This window comes from Perognathus longimembris, chromosome 1, assembly GCF_023159225.1.
Source record: "Perognathus longimembris pacificus isolate PPM17 chromosome 1, ASM2315922v1, whole genome shotgun sequence".
Taxonomy (NCBI): domain Eukaryota; kingdom Metazoa; phylum Chordata; class Mammalia; order Rodentia; family Heteromyidae; genus Perognathus; species Perognathus longimembris.
Window position 1 is genome coordinate 109,460,732 of NC_063161.1, and position 21,414 is coordinate 109,482,145.

At 38.6% G+C, this 21,414-nt stretch overlaps 2 protein-coding genes across 4 annotated transcripts in view; one reads left to right on the plus strand and one right to left on the minus strand.

Moving 5' to 3' along the window:
* Positions 1-21,414, plus strand: part of Kdm4c (lysine demethylase 4C) — a 314,587-nt gene that overhangs the window by 60,121 nt on the left and 233,052 nt on the right. For all 3 annotated transcript variants that reach the window (XM_048347291.1, XM_048347179.1, XM_048347255.1), the window contains 2 exons: positions 4,036-4,229; positions 17,223-17,272. In XM_048347291.1, the coding sequence (XP_048203248.1) occupies positions 4,036-4,229; positions 17,223-17,272 (244 nt within the window). The remainder of the gene's footprint in view (positions 1-4,035; positions 4,230-17,222; positions 17,273-21,414) is intronic.
* Positions 14,469-15,296, minus strand: LOC125352218 (histone H3.3A-like). The gene has a single exon (XM_048347375.1). The coding sequence runs from the start codon at positions 15,176-15,178 to the stop codon at positions 14,777-14,779; it is 402 nt and encodes a 133-aa protein (XP_048203332.1). The 5' UTR covers positions 15,179-15,296; the 3' UTR covers positions 14,469-14,776.

Below are 21,414 nucleotides of genomic sequence, written 5' to 3' on the forward strand. Positions count from 1 at the left end.
ATCTGTCAAAGCCTGTCAGAGCCAGGATTTGTGTTTGTTTGGAAGTTACTGCTTGAGAAAATGCTTCCGCTGTTCGCAAGAAAATATGCCACTGTCTTCTAGTTGGTAAAATTCTGATATGTGAGATGCCAGGACAGATAAATAAAGAAATGTGATAAGGGTCATAGAAAGGAATAAGAGGCAAAGGATAAGAGGCAAATAAAAAAAAGTAATTTTGTCTTTAAAAAGTAATTAAAAATGAGTAGTTTTGCTTGAATGAACATAGTTAAAAGTAATGTGGTAATGTGACATACAAACTGCTGAGTTATAAAAATGGAGCCAGGTAGACCTCTGTGGCACATGCCTTTAATCCTGAGATCTGAGGATTTCATTTCAAAGCCTGCCTGGGAAGGAAAGTTGGTGGGACTCTTAGCTTCAATTAATCACCAAAAGGTAAGAGCTGGAGCTGGGGATATGGCCTAGTGGCAAGAGTGCTTGCCTCGTATACATGAGGCCCTGGGTTCGATTCCCCAGCACCACATATACAGAAAACGGCCAGAAGTGGCGCTGTGGCTCAAGTGGCAGAGTGCTAGCCTTGAGCAAAAAGAAGCCAGGGACAGTGCTCAGGCCCTGAGTCCAAGCCCCAGGACTGGCAAAACAACAACAACAACAACAACAAAAAAAACCCAAAAGGTCAGAGCAGAGCTGTGGTTGAAGTGGTAGAGTGTTAGCCTCAAGCTGAAAAAGTTCAGGGACAGTGCACAGGCCTGAGTTCAAGCTCAGGATTGGGGTGGGGGCCAAGGGTGGGGGGCGGGGGGCGGGCTTTATTTTAATTTTCACACAAAGAGTCCTACAGCGATCAAATACTTTATTTCAAATGTATAATACTTTCTTAGGTGAGGGTTATCTGATTTTGAGATTCTAGCATTAATAAAATAAATGGATCACTCACAGAAGTTGGAAACAGTGCTACTTTTCTGGTTGCTATTGGATATAATGGAGATGTTACATAGTTTTTCTCAAAATTCAGTTACTCCCTTTTTTTTCATTGAGAGTTTACTATAGCAGTATTGTGGGAGGGATAGGTAGAGAGAGAGAAAGCAGAGAGAGGAGAAGTGAGGAGAGAGGAGAACAAGAACAGGAGAGAGGAAAGAAGAGGAGAGAGAGAAAAGAAAGAAAGAGAAGAGGTTTCCTGTTCCCTAGACAGGAAATGAGACTTAAAGACTGAACTCACTTTTAAGATTTTTTTTTCTTTTCCTTTTTTGGGTACCTATCCTGGGGCTTGAACTCAGGTAGGACCTGGACGCTGTACCTGAGATTTGTTGTTGTTTTTTTTTTTGCTAGCACTCTTACAACTTGAACTACAGTTGGAGCTCTGTGGTGCTTAATTGGAAATAAGCCTCTGGTGGACTTTTTTGCTTGTGCTGGCTTCAAACCTTGATCATCAGATCTCTTTCTTCTGAATAGCTAAGATTACAAGTGTGAGCTACTAGGGTCATGTAAAAATTCTAATTGATGAATTAGGGAATTAATTGTGTGTGTGTGTGTGTGTGTGTGTGTGTGTGTGTGTGTGTGTGTGTTGGTACTAGGGTTTGAACTTAGGGCCTGGCATTCTTTCTTAGTTTTTTTTGTTCAAGGTAAGCACTTTACCACTTGAGCCACAGCTCCTGCAGTTTTGTGGTTAATTGGAGGTTAATTGGACTTTCCTGCTCAGACTGGCTTTGAACTTCTCAGATCTCAGCCTCCTGAGATTAGTTAAGATTATAGGCATGTACTACAAGTGCTTGGCTTTGCACTCTGTTCACACTGGATTAAAAGATACTTGCACAGCTGTTTAATGGGAAGTATATCTTTTATTTTTTGGGAAAATAAATTAAGTTTAAGCATTATAATAACCCTGGCTTGACCAGAAGAAACTGCTATAGACATGTTACTTACCCATCAGGCAAAGCTTTAGTACTGAATCTCTCATATGTTGGACTATTGTTTTGGGAGCTATTCAGTAAGATGTTCTAAAGAATAGTCAAATATTGATTGCCCCAGTTTTCAGAATTTGTTTTATTTTCCAGTTTTGTGTTAATTAGCTTACTTAGTATTTCAGTGCTCTAGGAGGGTGATAGAAAGAACCCTTGGTTGCTTCATGAAGAAAGATCTGAGGATCAAGATTCAAGCCAGCCTGGGCAGAAAAGCAGTGAGACTTAATCAATGAAAAAGCCCGATGTGGTGTTATAGTGCTAGTGGTGGAGCATTAACTAGCCTTGAGCAAAAAGGAGCACAGTGATAGTGCCCTGGCCCAGTGTTTAAGCCCTAGGACTGGCAAAACAACAACAAACCCCAAACAAAAAAGCCCTTAAAAACAAACAAAACACCCAAAAGTTTCATTGGAATAGTTGCTGCCTAAAACTGCAAGCTCATTCAGTTTAAGAATGATGCTCATTTATTACTTAGGATTCATTGCTTCTGTAATGACTTTTAAATAGGACTCTATTATTAGAGTGATTGGTCTAGAATTCAGAGATTATATCACTATAAACAAAGTGAGATAAGGTATTTTACAGAATTCTATTAAACTTTTATGAGGTCACTTAAATTGGAACCTTGGATTTTCTCTAAAAAGATACCTACTTTGACCAGTTTCTCCCAGTATAAGGTTTAAGTTGTAGATAAGATGACTACTTAGGGAGAATTTAAGACTTACATCAATAGTTTTCCTAAATCCAAAGTTGTAGGAAGAGCTCCATATAGATTAGGGGGCTGTTTAAAGACAAAAATGAAAAAAGAGCAACCCTATATACATACCATGTATAAAGAAAATGTAGTGGTGCTGTGTGAGGCCACTAGCATAGTTATCGGACACAGCCTTTTCAGTACACATAGAAGAATTTAATGCCTCCTCTGTAATAATATCATATGGAGGTTGATATGGATTTTAAGTCATTGCAATATCCTTGTGATTAGATGGAAATTTAGAATTTGACTATGAGAAATATATATAGGAAACATGTAGTTTCTCAGTAAGCATTTGTGAACTGCAGTCAGCTAATTAATTGGTAAGTTCTTATAAAATAGGAATCTCTTCCCATCACTTAAAATCTTATATCAATAATTTTAACCTTTCTTTTCCTGTTACTAGCCATATGGATTTCGAAAAGCTACTCTATTCTTGCAACTACGTGTTTACATGAGTAATGTTTGATAGGAATTGTGTACTTAAAGATTGCTATCAACATGGAAGGTTACTTAGTTGAAGGATCACTACAGTCAGTGGTTAAGAACTGTACTAAATATGCCTAAAATAATTAGAGTGGAATTTGTAGGAATGAGCTGTCACATGCTATAGCTGAAAATGGATATGGAGGAGAGAGGGGTGACAGTGTCGTCTGCTACTGGTTTCTTAAGATAGTGTTTGTTGAAGATGCCCTCAACTAATGTGCAAAAATGAACCAAACATGAAAACACAAAACCTCAAACAAGAAGATGTGCCACAGATGGAAATCACATACCAGGTCACCTGCCTTGAATTAGTGATTTTTATTTTTTAATTACTAGCAGCATGTGGGAGGTGAAGCCATAACTTTTATTTGGAATCTAGAACCTATTTCATATACTTTTATGCCAGTAGTTACATAGAAGAAACACATTATGGTATAGTAATTTTGGATTAGTTACAGTGGATTTCTATATGTAGCTCTTGCATCACTGTTTCATTTTTTTTTTCCAGTGAAGTGCAATATATTGTGTAGTAATTGGCATATGGGTGCTGGGAATGTGGTTTAGTGGTAGACTGCTTGCCTAACATGCATGAAGCCCTTTGATTCCTCAGTACTACATAACAGAAAAAGCTGGAAGTGGTGCTGGGGCTCAAGTGATATAGTGCTGGCCTTGAACAAAAAGAAGGCAGGGACAGTGCTCAGGCCCTGAGTTCAGTTCCCAAGACTGGCAGAAAAAAAAAAAATAAAAAGATAAAATTGGCCAATGGTGGTTTGGTGAATAAATGTTATTTTTTTAGTTTATTAACACGTGATTCATTTCTTTTTCTCTCTTCTTTTATTTCAGGGTGTGGATGAATGGAACATAGCTCGTCTAAATACTGTCTTGGATGTAGTGGAAGAAGAGTGTGGTATTTCTATTGAGGGTGTGAATACTCCCTACCTCTATTTTGGCATGTGGAAAACCACATTTGCATGGCACACTGAGGACATGGACCTCTACAGCATTAATTATCTCCACTTTGGAGAGCCCAAATCTTGGCAAGTGTCTTGTTTAATATTTATTGCCTTTGAGTTTTGAAATTGGGCATTATGCCTTTGTATTTTGTTTAAGGAATCTAAAAAGCTTGTTAAGAAACTTTTCTGGACAATTTTGTTTTGAAAACAATTCTTTCTCTGATTTGATGGATTCAGATTGATATGAACCATAAGGGTTTTGCTGAGAAATTATAAATCCTGTGGTGACTTGTATGTATAAAGTTGTTTGCAAACTCTTTTGTGGGTCATAGATTGATGTTTTTGGCATTAGATGACTTGTTAGATGTCTCTACTTACTTTAAGCAAAGAATAGCAAATTGAGGAATAAAAAATTGACTTCATGAAGGTAGAGGTTCTAGTTATTTTAACTGTCTGTTTTGGTTTAGCCTCTAAATGACAACTTTATTTAGTCTTTGGCTCAAAGGAGAGGAAAAATGAATTAGGACTCCTATTAGCATGATAGATACCTTTAGGTAATAAGAGTAGAGAGAATAATAACAGGTTAATATGAATGTATTTTATAACAGTATTTCTGTGTTTGTGTCTTCCCCCATCTTTCTTATCAATGATATGAAGATGTTGCATTTCTTCTTCTTCTTCTTTTTTTTTTTTGCCAGTCCTGGGCCTTGGACTCAGGGCCTGAGCACTATCCCTGGCTTCTTTTTGCTCAAGGCTAGCACTCTGCCACTTGAGCCACAGCGCCACTTCTGTCCGTTTTCTGTATATGTGGTGCTGGGGAATTGAACCCAGGGCCTCATGTATAAGAGGCAAACACTCTTGCCACTAGGCCATATCCCCAGCCCAAGATGTTGCATTTCTGTAAGTCACACTGGCATCCCTTATTGGGAGTGGATTTCATGTTCTAACTTGTTCTATTGTTTTGGGTATGAAGAGAGGTTAAATATCAGTTCCATTTTTTTATAGTGTATACAGAAACATGTGCCTTACAATCCAGTAAATGTGCTATTTCTGTGAACGTGATGGGATGTTCCATGGGTTTGTGTCAGCCTAGAGGGTCTGTTTTTTCTTTTCTTTTTTTTTTTTTTTTTTTGACCAGTCCTGGGCCTTGGACTCTGGGCCTGAGCACTGTCCCTGGCTTCTTCTTGCTCAAGGCTAGCACTCTGCCACTTGAGCCACAGCGCCACTTCTGGCCATTTTCTGTATATGTGGTGCTGGGGAATCGAACCCAGGGCCTCATGTATATGAGGCAGGCACTCTTGCCACTAGGCCATATCCCCAGCTCCGAGGGTCTGTTTTTTCTAATTTGAAGATAACAGCCTCTTTCAATTTCTCCTATTGATGTATTGTTGAAATACAATGCATAATACCTCTCCTTATCCTTACTTTCCCATGAGGTTTTACTATTTAGTGATATGTGAAGTAATAAACTTTTTCCTGAAAAATTAAATATAGCTAAATTCCTAATGGTTAACAAATATAGTTTTAATTGGTTCCGCCTCTCCCCCCCCCCCCCCCCCCCCCGGCCGAAGCTGAGGACTGAACCCAGGGCCTTGTACTTGCCAGGCAAGTGCTCTTCCATTGAGCTAAATCCCCAACCCCAATAAAGTTTTATTTGGAAAGGTAAAGATCAATTAGATCTTTTTATTTTTGGAGGGTGGGTGTGGGGGTGAGCTTTCGTCATGGGGCTTGAGTCTCTGGGCCTGGGCGCTGTCCCTGAGCTCTAAAACTCAAGGCTAGTGCTCTGCCACTTTGAGCCATAGTGCCACTTCTGGTTTTCTGGTGGTTAATTGGAGATAAGAATCTCAGACTTTCCTGCTGGGATGACTTTGAAACTCAGTTCTCAGATCTCAGCCTCCTGAGTAGCTAAGATTATGGGTGTGAGCCACTGGTGCCTGGTTCTTTTTGGCTGGTACTGGGGCTTGAACTCAGGGTCTAAGCACTGTCCCTGGCTTCTTTTTGGTCAAAGCTAGCACCCTACCACTTGAGCCACAGCTCTGCTTTTGGCCTTTTCCGTTTACATGGTGCTGAGGAATGGAACCAAAGGCTTCATGCATGCTAGGCAAGCACTTTCCTGCTAAGCCACATTCTCCGCCCTCATCCCCCTTTTTTTGTATTAGGCATTTAGATGAAATTCCTCCTCTTGTTTCTTCTCCTCTCCTTTTCCTCCTCTTCCTCTTCCCTCCTCCTCCTCTTGCCCCTCTTATTCCTCCTCTTTGTCTTCCTTCTCCTCCTCCTTCTGCTAGTACTGGGGCTTGAACTCAGGGCTTGGATGCTGTCCTTTAGCTTTCAGTGCTAGTGCTCTACCACTTGAGATAATAGTGTCATGGACTTTCCTGCTTGGGCTGGTTTCCAGTATCCTCAGATCTCCGCTTTCTGAGTAGCTAGGATAGATATGGACCACCCACACTTGGTTTCTGCTTATCATTCATCTTATTAAGAAAGATTGTTTTCTTCTTTGGGGACAGATTGATGTTCATTCCTGAAGAACACTATTCAGGTCAGAGATAAGACTAGCTCAGAGTCTTACATCTCTGGTGAAGATTATCACTGTTCATGAGTGATAATAATGCCCCTTTCCAAAGTATTTCTTTCAGCATGTATAGTTTCAGTAGTAAATTACTCTATTAGTTATTAGGCATATAGACTCCATTATATGCATTAAGGATAGATTTATATTATCAGTATTATCTTTAACCTTGGCCATTATTTATAATGATTAAATAATAAAACCCAGCAGTGAGTTATGACTACTAATCTACATTCCATTTCTAGGATAACCACATAGGAAAAGAGTATTATAAATGGCCCTAAAGTACATTTCTCCATAGATTTATGAAAGATTGTATTGGTAGAGTGTAAATAATTTTGAAAAGAACTTTATTATCACTTTTAGAAATCATTATAATGTTTTTGAAGTAAGCTTTTAAAGGATGTAAAAGCAGTACAAAGCCATTGAATTATTGGGGGGTGGGCCATAGCTGTGGCAGAGTCTAGATTTGAAGGACCATACATTATTCTGCCATTAACATTTATGCCTGCATAAATACCAAGTACCTGTCCTGTGGATCCCTATGTTTTTACCCACAAAATCATTAGATTAGCAGAAATAATCTTCAAGTTTTTTTTCTTTTTGTGGTTTGTGATCAGTCCTAGGAATATTTTATTTACTTAGCAAAATGAGAGGGTGACTGGGTAACTTAAGTTTCTGTGTGTATTTGTATGTGCTGGTTTCCTTTTGTAATTGTCTACTTGTTGAGCTGCAACTAGTCTTTACTGTACAACAGTTACTTTTCTCTGGTGGTTGTTTTCTTTTGTGTTGTATCTGTCCCCTCAGTGTGTCCTCTTCTCTTAGCCTTAGAAGCTAGCATTTGATGTCTGCTATGTTCTTTTGTACAGTTTCACCCTCAGGGTATGATTGATTACTACACTGATTACCTATGGCTCCCTCCATACTTCAGGTCCCCACTGCTCGGGTTTGAACTCAGGGCCACAGACTCTTGCTTTAGTTCTTTTTTCCCCCCTCAAGGCTGATGCTCTACTGCTTAGCCTTTACCTCAAGCTTTTTGATGGATTATTGGTGGTAAGAGTCTTATGGACTTTTCTGCCTGGCCTGGCTTTAACTGTGGTCATCAGATCTCACTCAGCCTCTTGAATAGCTAGGATTATAGACATGAGCCACCAGAGCCTGGCCAGTGTTTGTGGCCACCTCCTCTATACACCTTTCTTCACCCCACCATCCTGCAGCCTATCTCTGGATGCCTTGAAGTGAATTAAGGTCTATTCCACAACCCTTCCCCCACCCCTTAGAACCATCCTCTTGTAGCACACAGGGCTTGGCTATAGGATTGATGGAAAAGAATTCTTATATAGGATCTGGAGGATGTTTACATTGTTTAAGGGCAAGCAAGGAAATGAAGCATTTTAATAAAGATTCTTGTCTGAAATGTAAGTATTAAGAATACCAAATGTCTTGAGATTTCTGAGTCACTGAAGATATGTACAGCTCCACTCAGAAGCCGTGAGACAAACATTTGTAGCCACTATACTACGGGTGGCAGGTCTGCCAAGTAAGTGTTCATGAACACAGATTTATATTGAAGACACTGTAGAGGAGCCAGTGATTTATTTGAACATTTCTGGCATAAAGGTTTAAGGGAAAAGAATTCTTAGAGTAAGCAGATAGAAAACAGCTTTGGCAGTCAATGGAAAGTATTTATTTTCTTGGAATTAATATTGACTTTGGAGCCAGAAGACCTCTTTTAAAATCCCAATCTGTCACTTACCAGCCAGACAACTCAGGGTAAATCACTGTACTCCTTTCATCATGAGCTTCTCTCAGTGCCAAGTGGCAGCATGATTTATTTCCTGTCACTTTTCAGGATATCTAGGAGGGACCAGGGATATACTTGGTATAAGAGCACTTGGTAAAATATTAGATACTTTACAAAAATTCACAATTGGTGTTATTTATGAAAGATAAATGTGTTTATAGTCATAGTAGTATCTGAACATTTGAGTTTGACATATTTCTGTAGAATGAGCATTTGAATATAAGTAAGATGTGATTTTTTTTTTTCCCCTCTCAAGCATTATGTGTTAATTGTTCAGGGATTCAGAATTCAAATGGCACATTGAGTCTTTCTTTCCCACATGGGTTTCAAATGACCTAGTAAGCAATTTTCAGAGCTTTCTTGTGCTCTGTAGAGAATGAGAAATGTGTGGCATAGAGGATGTGCCTGAAAGGTGAGGAACTCCAGGCCTAGAGTCTACTACATCCCCCAAACAAAGCAAAAGATTTCTAGCAGTGGTGAATACTTGCTCCCCAAAGCACAGGCAGTAGATAAGAAGAAATCTCTGCTCTGAACCTAATTGGAAGAATTTTCTATTTGCTTTTTCTAATTGCTTGAACAAACATTGCTTTTTTCCTTGTGATTTATATAGTTACACTTACTATACTGTTAGGTCCTATTTTCTTACAGCCCTTCATTCATTTGTGTATTTTGTTCTTGGCTCTCTGAAGAGATTTTCTGCTTTTTGAGGACAACTCAAAACTTGTATATCTTATGTATATACTGCTTCCTGTTTCTTTTAATATTTATTGCTATTCTTATGATATTTTTGATAAATATTATGAAGTTAGTCTGTAGTATCCTATAATTATATACCCTGTGTGATAATTTGATTAGAAATAACCTCATATACAGAAGTAACAAAAAGTTGTTAGGGCTGGGAATATGGCCTAGTGCTTGCCTCATATACATGAAGCCCTGGGTTCGATTCCTTAGCACCACAGGTATAGAAAAAGCCAGATGGGGCACAGTGGCTCAAGTGGTAGAGTACTAGCCTTGAGCAAAAAGGAGCCAGGGACAGTACCCAGGTCCCCAGCACTGGCAAAAAAAAAAAAAAAAAAAAAAAAAAAGTTAACAATTTTTAGAGACTGCTACATTTTGATATTCATTGGTTGTGTAGTAGAAATCTTCACATAATGCACTTCAAATTTAGTATAACAATTTATGTTGGTTCCAAAGCAGTTTCCTTATTAAAAGATTATACATAATACTTCTAAAGTGTCACAGTATGTATTTTAGAGAGGATTTAATAACAAGTCACATAATCTCTTAAAATTATTATTATTTTTTTTTGGCCAGTCCTGGGCCTTGGACTCAGGGCCTGAGCACTGTCCCTGGCTTCTTCACGCTCAAGGCTAGCACTCTAGATTCTAGGTAGTGGAAGAAATATTTGGTCATTTATTGTTTTCATTTTGATATTTAAGGTTGGATGTCCTTTTTTGTGTTTTGCATGTTACTTGTTAACTTTGGGAAGTTCCACTGCTTTGAAAATTGTGCACTTGTGAAAGCTTTTCAATTCTTTCTTTCCTTTTTTTTGGCCTGTCCTGGGGCTTGAACTTAGGGCCTGGGCACTGTCCTTGAGCTTTTTTTCTCAAGGCCAGCAGCTAGCACTCTATCACTTGAGCCACAGCACCACTTCTGGTTTTTTCTGTGTATGTGGTACCAATGAATTGAACCCAGGGCTTTGTGCATGCTAGACATGTTTTCTTGTCCCTCCTACCCCCAAAATAAAATTGAGTTTTACTACAGAAGAAGGAAGATGCAATATTACTAGAAGGAGCTACAGCTGCAACAGGTGACTATTATAATTACTCTGGTTTTACCCTGTCAGAAGTACAAGTTTAGAGAAAGGGAGGAATTTAAGCCAAGTTATACAGGTAGCACATGGTAAAACTGGAGTTAGTCTGGGTTCTAGTGGCTTATACCTGTAATCCTAGCTACTCAGGAGGCTGAGACTTTTTTTTAATTTTAATCTTTTTTAAATTAAATTTTATTGACAAGATGTTGTGCAAAGGGGGTACAGTTACATAATAAAGCAGTGAATACATTTCTTGTGATATCTTACACCCTCATTTTTCTTTCCCTTCCCTAGATCAGGTAGGCATATATACAATATGCAGTGTACCAAAATCATATACAGTAATCACGTAGGGTATGCCACAGGAAATTCACCTAGAACTTTAGAACAGTAGAATCCTCCTTTGTCCTCTTGGAGTTGTTTTTGCTTATCCTTGTCTTATATGATCATGTGTAAATAGCTGTTGAGCTATTGTGATCCACTGATAGGTTTATTCTAGACCTTTTTATGTTTAGTAGTTGTTTGGTTTTAGATACATAATGTAAAGTCACTGACCCAAACATGTGAAAATACCATTTGAAAAGAAGTTTGTTGTTTTGCAGACCTGGTCTCTATTTAGACAAACACCCTTAACCCTATGCCATACTCCTGGTCCAGCCTCTGAATTTTTTAAGAAAGAGGTAGGCAGTTTTTTCTGAGGATTAAACTTCAATCACAGGGGATTTAAAAAATGCCTCTGTACTTTGTTGGAGTTAATTGTGGCAAAAATAGTCCACCAATCGTAGTGGAATCTTTTAAGGCTTTTTATTTTATTCATGGATGATGTAATTATAATTAGAACAATGACTACTTGGAAAAAATACCGTCCTCAGATATCTGTTTTAAAGTGGAAAGGTTTTTTGTTTGCATAAGAACATTTTTTTGTAATTTATTTATTAATTAAACACAAATTTTTTGACAAGGTGTTGTGCAAAAAGGGTACAGTTACAAAGTAGGGCAGTGTGTACATTTCTTGTGATATCTTTCGCCCTGTTTTTCTTTCCCTTCCCTAGGTCAGGTAGACATATATACAATATACAATGTACCAAGAACATATTATACAGTAGCCACGTGGCCAAGCCCAAGAAAATTCGCCTAGGGCTTTAAATGTAATGTTGACATTAGACAATATGTTGACAGTAGTTTTATATGAACGTACATACATAGCTTTTTGAGCTATTGTATTCCACTGAGAGGTCATTTTTTTTTTTTTTTTTTTTTTTGGGCCAGTCCTGGGCCTTGGACTCAGGGCCTGAGCACTGTCCCTGGCTTCTTCCTGCTCAAGGCTAGCACTCTGCCACCTGAGCCACAGCGCCGCTTCTGGCCATTTTCTGTATATGTGGTGCTGGGGAATCGAACCTAGGGCCTCGTGTATTCGAGGCAGGCACTCTTGCCACTAGGCTATATCCCCAGCCCGAGAGGTCAATTTTTGACCTTTATATGTTGAGTAGTTGTTTGGTTTTAGTTACATAATGTTGGGTTGCTGACCCAATCTTGTGGGAAATACCATTTGATTGATAGGATTTTTTTTTTTTTTTTTTTTTTTTTTTGGCCAGTCCTGGGCCTTGGATTCAGGGCCTGAGCACTGTCCCTGGCTTCCTTTTTTTTGCTCAAGGCTAGCACTCTGCCACTTGAGCCACAGCGCCACTTCTGGCCATTTTCTGTATATGTGGTGCTGGGGAATTGAACCCTGGGCCTCATGTATACGAGGCAAGCTCTCTTGCCACTAAGCCATATCCTCAGCCCGGAAATACTATTTGAAAAGAAGTTTTTGGTTTCACAGACCTGGTCTCTACTGTCTCTCCGTCACCCCATCTTAACAGTCATATATCAGGGAGATCACGCCCCTTTGTTTTCTGTGTTCTAGGCTTGTCTCGCTCAACATTATTTGTTCAAGTTCTGACCATTTCCCTGCGAATAACAATTTTCACCATTCCTAATCGCTATGTAGTATTCCATTGTGTATAGATACCATGTTTTTTGGATCCATTCATCTGTGGAGGGCATCTGGGTTGATTCCATATTTTGGCTATTGTGAATTGTGCAGCGATAAACATGGAAGTGCAAATGTCAGGATAGATGCCTAGGAGTGGTATGGCTGGGTCATAGGGTAGGTCTATATTGAGCTTTTTGAGAAACCTCCATACTGTTCTCCAAAGTGGTTGTACTAATTTAAGTGCATGCATCTTGATATGAGCATACTTTTCACTTGAGTATATTTTTCATTTATTGCTATCCTTTATAGAGTTGCTTTATTTAAAAATATCATTGCAATAGCATTTATTTTTATTAATACCGGACCCTGTTATGTCATTGTTTCTTTCTAAGTACTTTTTGAGCACACAACTGTTCTGGTTGTTTGGTCAAGTGTTATCAGCACCATAGTAAACAAGGCAGAATGGTGTTTCTAGAACTTACAGTTTACTTGTTTGTTTTTTAGGGGGGGATGCACTGGGTTTGAACTTAGGGCCCTACACTTGCTAGGCAAGTGGTCTACCACCTTCAGACCTGTTTTTGACATAGACCTTTTATTAAAAGCCCATGGGGCCTCTTCTGCTTTTTCATAGCACTATTGTAGTGGCATTCAAAAAAAATGTTTTTTGTGCCCTTCTAGAGGTTTTGAACCCAGGGCCAGTGTGTTGTTCCTGAGCTTTCGTTCTCAAGGCTAGTGCTTTACCACTTGAGCCACAGCACCACTTCTGGCTTTTTTGGTAGATAAATGGAGATAAGAGTCACTGGCTTTGAATCGCAATCCTCAGATCTCAGCCTCCTTAGTAGCTAGGATTGCAGGCTTGAGTCATCAGTGCTCAGTTTGGTATCCAAATTTCACATAGAATATACATAGAAATTTTTTTTTTTTCCGGCCAGTCCTGGGCCTTGGACTCAGGGCCTGAGCACTGTCCCTGGCTTCCTTTTTGCTGAAGGCTAGCACTCTGCCACTTCAGCCACAGCGCCACTTCTGGCCATTTTCTGTATATGTGGTACTGGGGAATCGAACCCAGGGCCTCATGTATACGAGGCAAGCTCTCTTGCCACTAGGCCATATCCCCAGCCCCACATAGAAAATTTTTGATGATTGATTGGTCCTTGATTTGGAAAACACTAAAACTTCACTTTCAGAAATGAATGTTTCTGTAGCAGTCTAATATATAAAATGGAAAATAAGCTGGATGTGTAGCTCAAATGGTAGAACATCTCTCTAACAATTATGGCATTCTGAGTTCAAACCCCGGTATAGAGGGAGAGGGAGAAAGAGAGAGTATGAAGGGCAACATTGACTGAAATGTGTGTGGTAAGAAGTTTCCCTCACTAAGTTCTTTGTTTTTTTGTTTTTTGTTTTTGTTTTTTTTTGGCCAGTCCTAGGCCGTGAACTCCGGGCCTGAGCACTGTCCCTGGCTTCTTTTTTGCTCAAGGCTAGCACTCTGCCACTTGAGCCACAGCGCCACTTCTGTCCATTTTCTGTATATGTGGTGCTGAGGAATTGAACCCAGGGCCTCATGTATACGAGGCAAGCACTCTTGCCATTAGGCCATATCCCCAGCCCCTCCTCACTAAGTTTTTGATTGAGGTACCTTTGAGACACCCTAGAGCTGGAGGAGACATGCAATGAATTCAGTTTGAAAACATTTCTCTGGATCATCTAGTATTTGAAAAACCCCGTTACTATTGACTGTGCTATCAATGCCTGGTATTTTGTAGAAGCTGTTATTGGAAAATGAAGCTCTATTTAGTCTAATGTGGGAGATGGGGGCAGCTCCGTCCTCCCCTGTGCACCTGTTGAAGGGATGCCTGTAAGCTGGGTTTCCTCATGAGTAACATGGAGGCAATAATAGAACTGTTACAAGATCTGGTCACAAGCTCTGACATTTTTTTTTTTTTTATAGTTTAATGTATTTTAATAGCAAACTTACAGGAAGAGCACAGAAGACAGACAACATTAAAAACATGTATTTGCATGTAGGACAACTCAGTTAGAAAAGTAGAGTGAATGGATGGAATCTACTATATGATAAAAATGCTACAAACACCGTTTAGTTGCCATCAATAAGAAATTTACTTATTTTTAAAAAAATCCAAATGCTGGCATTGTCCAGAAAAATTTAACAGGTTTATTTATAATTGTTATAAAGTTGAACTGCTGAAACTTGTTCACTGAAACATTTTGACTTGCATTAATGCTTTATATCCCCGCAGTTATATTAAAAATTCACACACAAATGAAAATGGAAAAAACTGCCAATAACCTGATTTCTGTCCCCTATTTTTCCACTGGCAATCATATACTTAGGTACCTTTTGGCCCCATGGGGGAAAAAAAAATCTAACATTCAGAACTACTGATAACAAGAAAAGGGGGAGGGGGGAAACTTTGAGAATGAAATGCTTCCCATCTTAAATGGATTCTTAAGCACGTATGCGGTGTGCTAGCTGGATATCTTTTGGCATAATTGTTACACGTTTGGCATGGATAGCACACAGATTGGTATCTTCAAAAAGGCCAACCAGATAGGCCTCACTTGCCTCCTGCAAAGCACCAATAGCTGCGCTCTGGAAGCGAAGATCTGTTTTGAAGTCCTGAGCAATTTCTCGCACCAGACCCTGGAAAGGGAGCTTGCGAATCAGAAGTTCAGTGGACTTCTGGTAGCGTCTAATTTCACAAAGCGCCACAGTACCAGGCCTGTAACGATGGGGTTTCTTCACCCCTCCAGTGGAGGGCGCACTCTTGCGAGCGGCTTTTGTTGCCAGTTGTTTCCTGGGTGCTTTACCACCGGTGGACTTGCGGGCAGTCTGTTTGGTACGAGCCATGGTATAAGAGAGGCCTTACTCACCCCCCTTCTCCTTCGGCTGGAGCTCGGTGAATGAGAGGCGGCGCTGGCGTCGGAGAGCGGAGATGGCGCGGCGGCGGCGGCTGCGAACACAATTCCTGACATGTTATATGTTCAATAAATGATCACTAAGATGAGTTGTAATCATATTTATTGGTTAGTTCTGTGTCACCGACCTTACGGCAATATAAAAGGGAACTGCGTTTTAGAGTTCTATGTTAAAATATTTGTCTTGGTAAATTGGGATGGGATAGATCCACTTTGCCTTACTTTTCTTTTATCACATAGACATATTTATGGTTTTGGAAAACAGATGGTTAAACTTCAAATCAAGGAATTTTAACTCCTCCCCCCCCCCCCCCCCACACACACACACAAACACTTTTTTTTTTTTTTTTTGTTGCTAGGGCTTGAACTTGGCCTGGGTACTGTTCCTTAGATTTTTAGCTCAAGGTTAGTGTACTGCCACTTGAGCCATTGTTCTACTTCTAGCTTTTTGGTGGTTAATTGTGGATAAGAGTTTCAGGGACTTTTCCGTAGCAGCTAGCTTCTAACCACAATCCTCAGATCTTAGCTTCCTGTGTTGCTAAGATTCTAGATGTGAGCCACTGATGCCTAGTTACTTGGGCAATTTTTCAGGAAAAAATGGATATACAAATGTATCTGTTCACATCCAACACCTTATGTATTGGTAGTTACCTATTATATGTGCACATGTGTGTGATGAGGTAGGTGATACGGAAATATGTACACACATATAAACATGTACACACTGCCTATAGAATACACACATGTGTGCACACGCATGTTTACACATGCACACACATATATTTTCCTTGGATATTTAAAAACAATACAATTTTATTGTTATTAAGGTACAGAGGGGTTACCATTATATATAAAGTCAGGTAATGAGTACATGTCTTCTTTTGGACAATGTCACTCCTTCCTTCACTTTTATTTTGTGTGTGATTGTAATTCAAGGATAACAAGTGGCCTTAAAATGCATTGGTTTATTGACATTTAGTTATGCTAAAATTTTATCTCTCCACTTCAGTTGGAATAATTTCATTAACAGTGCCTTAAGGAACAGGATATATGGTTGAATTTTCTTTTAGTGAATTGCCTAGCTACACTGGATCCAATTAAGTTTTGCATATGTTATCAGTGGCATTAAATGCAACCAAGTGTGGTGTTAAGTACATTCAGATAAGTTCCATAAGTAAAAGGAACTTCTACTTAATACATACTAAGCTACTGAACATAGGAAATATAGATCTTCAGAAACAGTGCATCTTACTTAAAACATTAAATGGTTATTTAATGTATTTATAATATCTGCAAATTTCCTCATTAAAATGCTTTTAAAATTTAGGTTAGTATAGTAATTTATGAGACTGTTTAAAATGTGTTAGTAGCTTCATAATAAATACTTTCAAGTACTTGACTTTTGAGAACCAAAGAACTTGAAATGAATTCTGTTTTTCGAGGATGAAAAATTAAGATTTAATAAGCAACATAATCAGGAAATGAAGTTTCATTGAAAGGGTGCTAGGGTTTTTTTTTGTTTAAAATCTAGTTGAAAAGAATAATGTTTTTAGATAAACTTGGGGCAAACAATTTTATGTCCCATTCTGGTCAAAAATAAAAATATTTTAGAATTTATAAAGACAGCATGTTATATTTTCATGAAAGCGAAACCCCAAACTGTTCAACTTCCAAGCAAAAAACCATATGCCAAAACATAGTATCAGTGAGCTGGAGTGCTATGAAAACTGGCTTTGGCCTTTGATCCTAATTTTTAAAGTACAGTTTAGGTGGTAAGAGTGGGTGATTTGTAAATTTATTTTTCTTCCAGTCAACATGTAAGGGACACGATGCTGTAATTATATTCCCAATCTCTATTCAGTTTGTCTCAGTGGAATTTGAATTTTTTTGCATGACATTATTTAAGAATCAATATCCTTGGGATACTAGCTGAAAAATTATGAACTTGAAATTTTTATTTATGTTTAACATTTCAGGTATGCTATACCCCCGGAACATGGAAAACGACTTGAAAGACTAGCCCAAGGTAAAACTTGTTTTCCTTTTCTTGTCTTGGTAGGTTTTGTTGTTTTGAGGAATTTTGTAGTAAAGAATACCACTGTTAATTTTATTCTCCAACTATTGACTTTTAAATGTTTCTCTAATTGAACAATTTTAATTTTTTAACATAATTTGTGAATTTCTTTCCTATAACTTAGTTTTCATTATGTTTTCCATTTGGCTGCTTATTATTCATCAGGTAAATACAATTTTAATGTATTTTAACCATTTCCAGTCGTCCCCCCCACCCCCCAGCTGCTTTTGCTCAAGGCTGGCACTCTACCACATAGTGGCCATAGTGCTACTTCTGGTCTTTTCTATTTATATGGTAGTGAGGAATCAAACCCAGGGCTCCATTCATGCTATGTAAGCACTCTACTACTAAACCACATTCCCATCCCTTTTGTTTTTCTCATTAAAATAATGTAGGAAAGCAATGTGTCACTAACTCTTTCGTCTTTCTTTTTTTTTTTTTTTTGGCCAGTGCTGGGGCTTGGACTCAGGGCCTGAGCACTGTCCCTGGCTTCTTTTTGCTCAAGGCTAGCACTCTGCCACTTGAACCACAGCGCCACTTCTGGCCATTTTCTGTATATGTGGTGCTGGGGAATTGAACCCAGGGCCTCATGTATACGAGGCAAGCACTCTTGCCACTAGGCCATATCCCCAGCCCTCGTCTTTCTTTCTTTCTTTCTTTTTTTTTTTTGCCAGTCCTGGGCCTTGGACTCAGGGCCTGAGCACTGTCCCTAGCTTCTTTTTGCTCAAGGTTAGCACTCTGCCACTTGAGCCACAGAGCCACTTATGGCCATTTTCTATATATGTGGTGCTGGGGAATAGAACCCTGGGCTTCTTGTATACGAGGCAAGTACTCTTGCTACTAGGCCATATTCTGAGCCCCTCTTTCGTCTTTCAAATTATATTCTTCCAAAGATTATTGCTACTTTTGTGCTTCTGTATCATTTCCCCAAAGGGTTGTTATATATCACCTCCCCTGCTCTGTGGCCGGCTGGGCATGGCACTGTCCTTATGGAAGTATGATGGTGAATGTCCCTGGGTAGCTCCAGACAAATGAGAACATGTTTTCTTGGATGGACAAAATTAGCTTTCCAGTAACTTGAACTTATGATTCTTCATTTTCATAACGATGGGAATGGTCACATCCTCTGCTTGATTGTATGTACAGTATTCAGCATATAGTTGGAGCACAAAGGTCACTATATATGTCTTTAAGGATTGCAGTAATTACAGCAAAAGCAGCCACCTTTTTTCTCACTCAAGCCTTGCCTTTATCTGACTACACACATGGAGGTCAGTCAGACCTTACCATCTTTACCTTATTTTACTAACCATCTGCCTTGAAGATGGTTAGTACTGACTTGGTTGTAGTGAAAGTAGTGTTCTATTTGAGTGACAAGTGTGAGCAATACATTCTGTGTTTAGCCAGGGGTGTGTCCTGGATGAGCAGTGCCCTTCTTGTGAGGCACTGATCTAAATTTTATTGGATTTACCTTCTTTTAGGAAAGGACTCCCTCCCCTCCCCCATTATATATCCTTTTATTTAGTAATGAAATAAAGACACTAAGAAACCCTATTCTTTGACTAAACAGTTCTGAACAGAAATTATTAACTAAGTTACCTTTCTTCAAATGATAGGAGAATATTAGAACAGTTAGAGTATCACATATGTAAGAAGTATTGTTGTAATTTTGGCAGGCTAATCACTATAAAACCCCAGTGGGTTTTTAAAAAAATGTAATGCATTATAGTAGTAATAGCAATGTAATTGTAATCTTGAACTTTGTTAGGCAGTATCTTCATGAATATTAAGGTGGATGAATCCTTGTTCTGGGTGAAGGATTAGAGTTTAGAAGATGATTACTGTAATCCTTAAATATATAGGCAGTGAACTTTGTGCTTCAACTGTGTGCTCAACTCTTCTTCACCATTTTCTATTAACCTCATCACCGGAGAACTTTTAAAATGAATCTAATATAAACTGTGTGCCGTGCTGAGCCACCAGCTGAAATTTATCATGTAAACTGCCTATTAATGCTTTGAAGCATTGACATCCAGGAAAATGGGTACCAATTTTTTAATCAATAAGAGGTTAATAAACTTGAATGATGAACACAAGCTTTAAGCTAAAGCTGTTTCACAGCATTATTTTGAGAGATGAGGCAGGTAAAGCCTTACAAAACAGTGGAGGATTTGTATCCACTGACCACATACCAGCCAGATTAATTGAATTCTCCTAAATAATTAAAATAATAAACTAATGCAACAAATGTGATGGAGCATTATAGGATGTCTAGGTCAAGGCAGCACTTGCTACATAAAATGAGAAGTGGGCTCAGATGTTTCCCATTACCTTGTCTGCGTGTCATAATTATCATACTTGCCTTTTATGCTTGAGTGCTTTTATCTTCATTTCTATTGAAATCCTGATTGACTAGGGCACCTACAGACATTTTATCTGAAAATATCAGCCTGAATCTAATAAAGCCAGGAGTTTGATTTTGCCCTTCAACTGCTTTTTCATTTATACAGTTTTTTTTCTTTCAATATCATGTAGACATCAATATAATAAAGTCTCAAGTGAGTTGTTGTAATTTTTATGCATGTTACTTTTGCATTCTTTCTAACTTTTGGCTTGATACAATTGAGTTGCAAATATGGAGAATAGATGTATAATGTTGAATCTTGAATGACAGTTTGGAAGACTATGAGTTTTTAAAATGTCTAAATCTCATCTGTTTCAAAAATAAGACAATATCTTTGCTGTTACATTAAGTTAAGCAAAGTAAAGATGAAAATTTTTCTGAAAGCATATTCTACTTGTATTGTGAATATTTGAAAAAAATTGTAAACGACTGGTGATAATGTTGGTTACTGAGAAAAATATGTTATTTAGGATGTCCTGTCAATATGAAAATTGGAATGGCTACCAGGAATCTTGCTTCAAACAAAAGTACAGAACTGAATTTGTTCTTTTTTTTTAACCAGTCCTGGGGCACTGTCCCTGAGCTTCTTTTTGTTTAAGGCTAGCACTCTGCCACTTGAGCCACAGCACCACTTCTGGCTTTTTCTGTTTATGTGGTACTGAGGAATTCAACGCATGCTAGACAAGCACTCTACCACTCAACCACATTCCCAGTCCCTGAATTGGTTCTTATATTAACTTATAACAAGTATTTTAATTTTTGTATGCTTATATAGTTTGAAAAATTAGTATTTTCTTTTTCTCTGGAGACCTTATTTGTTGGATTATGCAAGCATGCATAAATGTATGTGTGTATGTATGTAGGTATGTATGTGCGTATATATGTACATATATATGTATATGGTCTTGCCGTGTTGCCCATTCTACCCTTGAAACTGAGAGCTCTCATTCAGCTTCCCAGTTAACTGGACTGTAGCATGCACCAGTATGTCCAACTGTCTCTTTATTGGTAAAAGCAGAATAGTAAAAGGACACAGATCATTGTTATGAAGGTTATTTTTATAAGTATGCACATGTGTGCATATATGATTTGAAATAGCCAGTAACCTTTACTTTAATCCCATGGAGTAGAAAGTGTTAGCCTGATTTGTAGGAATCCTGTGCTAGAAGTAGATAGTGACCTGTGGGTGGGATACAGCTGGAATTCTATGGATTCCCTGAAATAACACTTAAACTTGTTTATCTACAGATTTTTTTTTTTTTTTTTTTTTTTTTTTGGCCAGTCCTGGGGCCTGGACTCAGGGCGTGAGCACTGTCCCTGGCTTCTTTTTGCTCAAGGCTAGCACTCTGCCACTTGAGCCACAGCGCCACTTCTGGCCATTTTCTGTATATGTGGTGCTGAGGAATTGAACCCAGGGCCTCATGTATAAGAGGCAAGCACTCTTGCCACTAGGCCATATCCCCAGCCCATCTACAGATTTCTTGGAAGCCAACATTAAGTACCTTACAATGTTTTGGCCTAAAAGAGAACATGCATATACCATTGTCAAGAGAATTGAAGGGCAGCAATAAATAATAAGTCATTGTAATTTTGTGAGCAGACTCTATATTGACCTGTTTTCACACCCCTGTCTTGGAAGTAGGAAAATATACTTCTATTAGCTCTCAAGATGGTAAATATTATTCCCTTA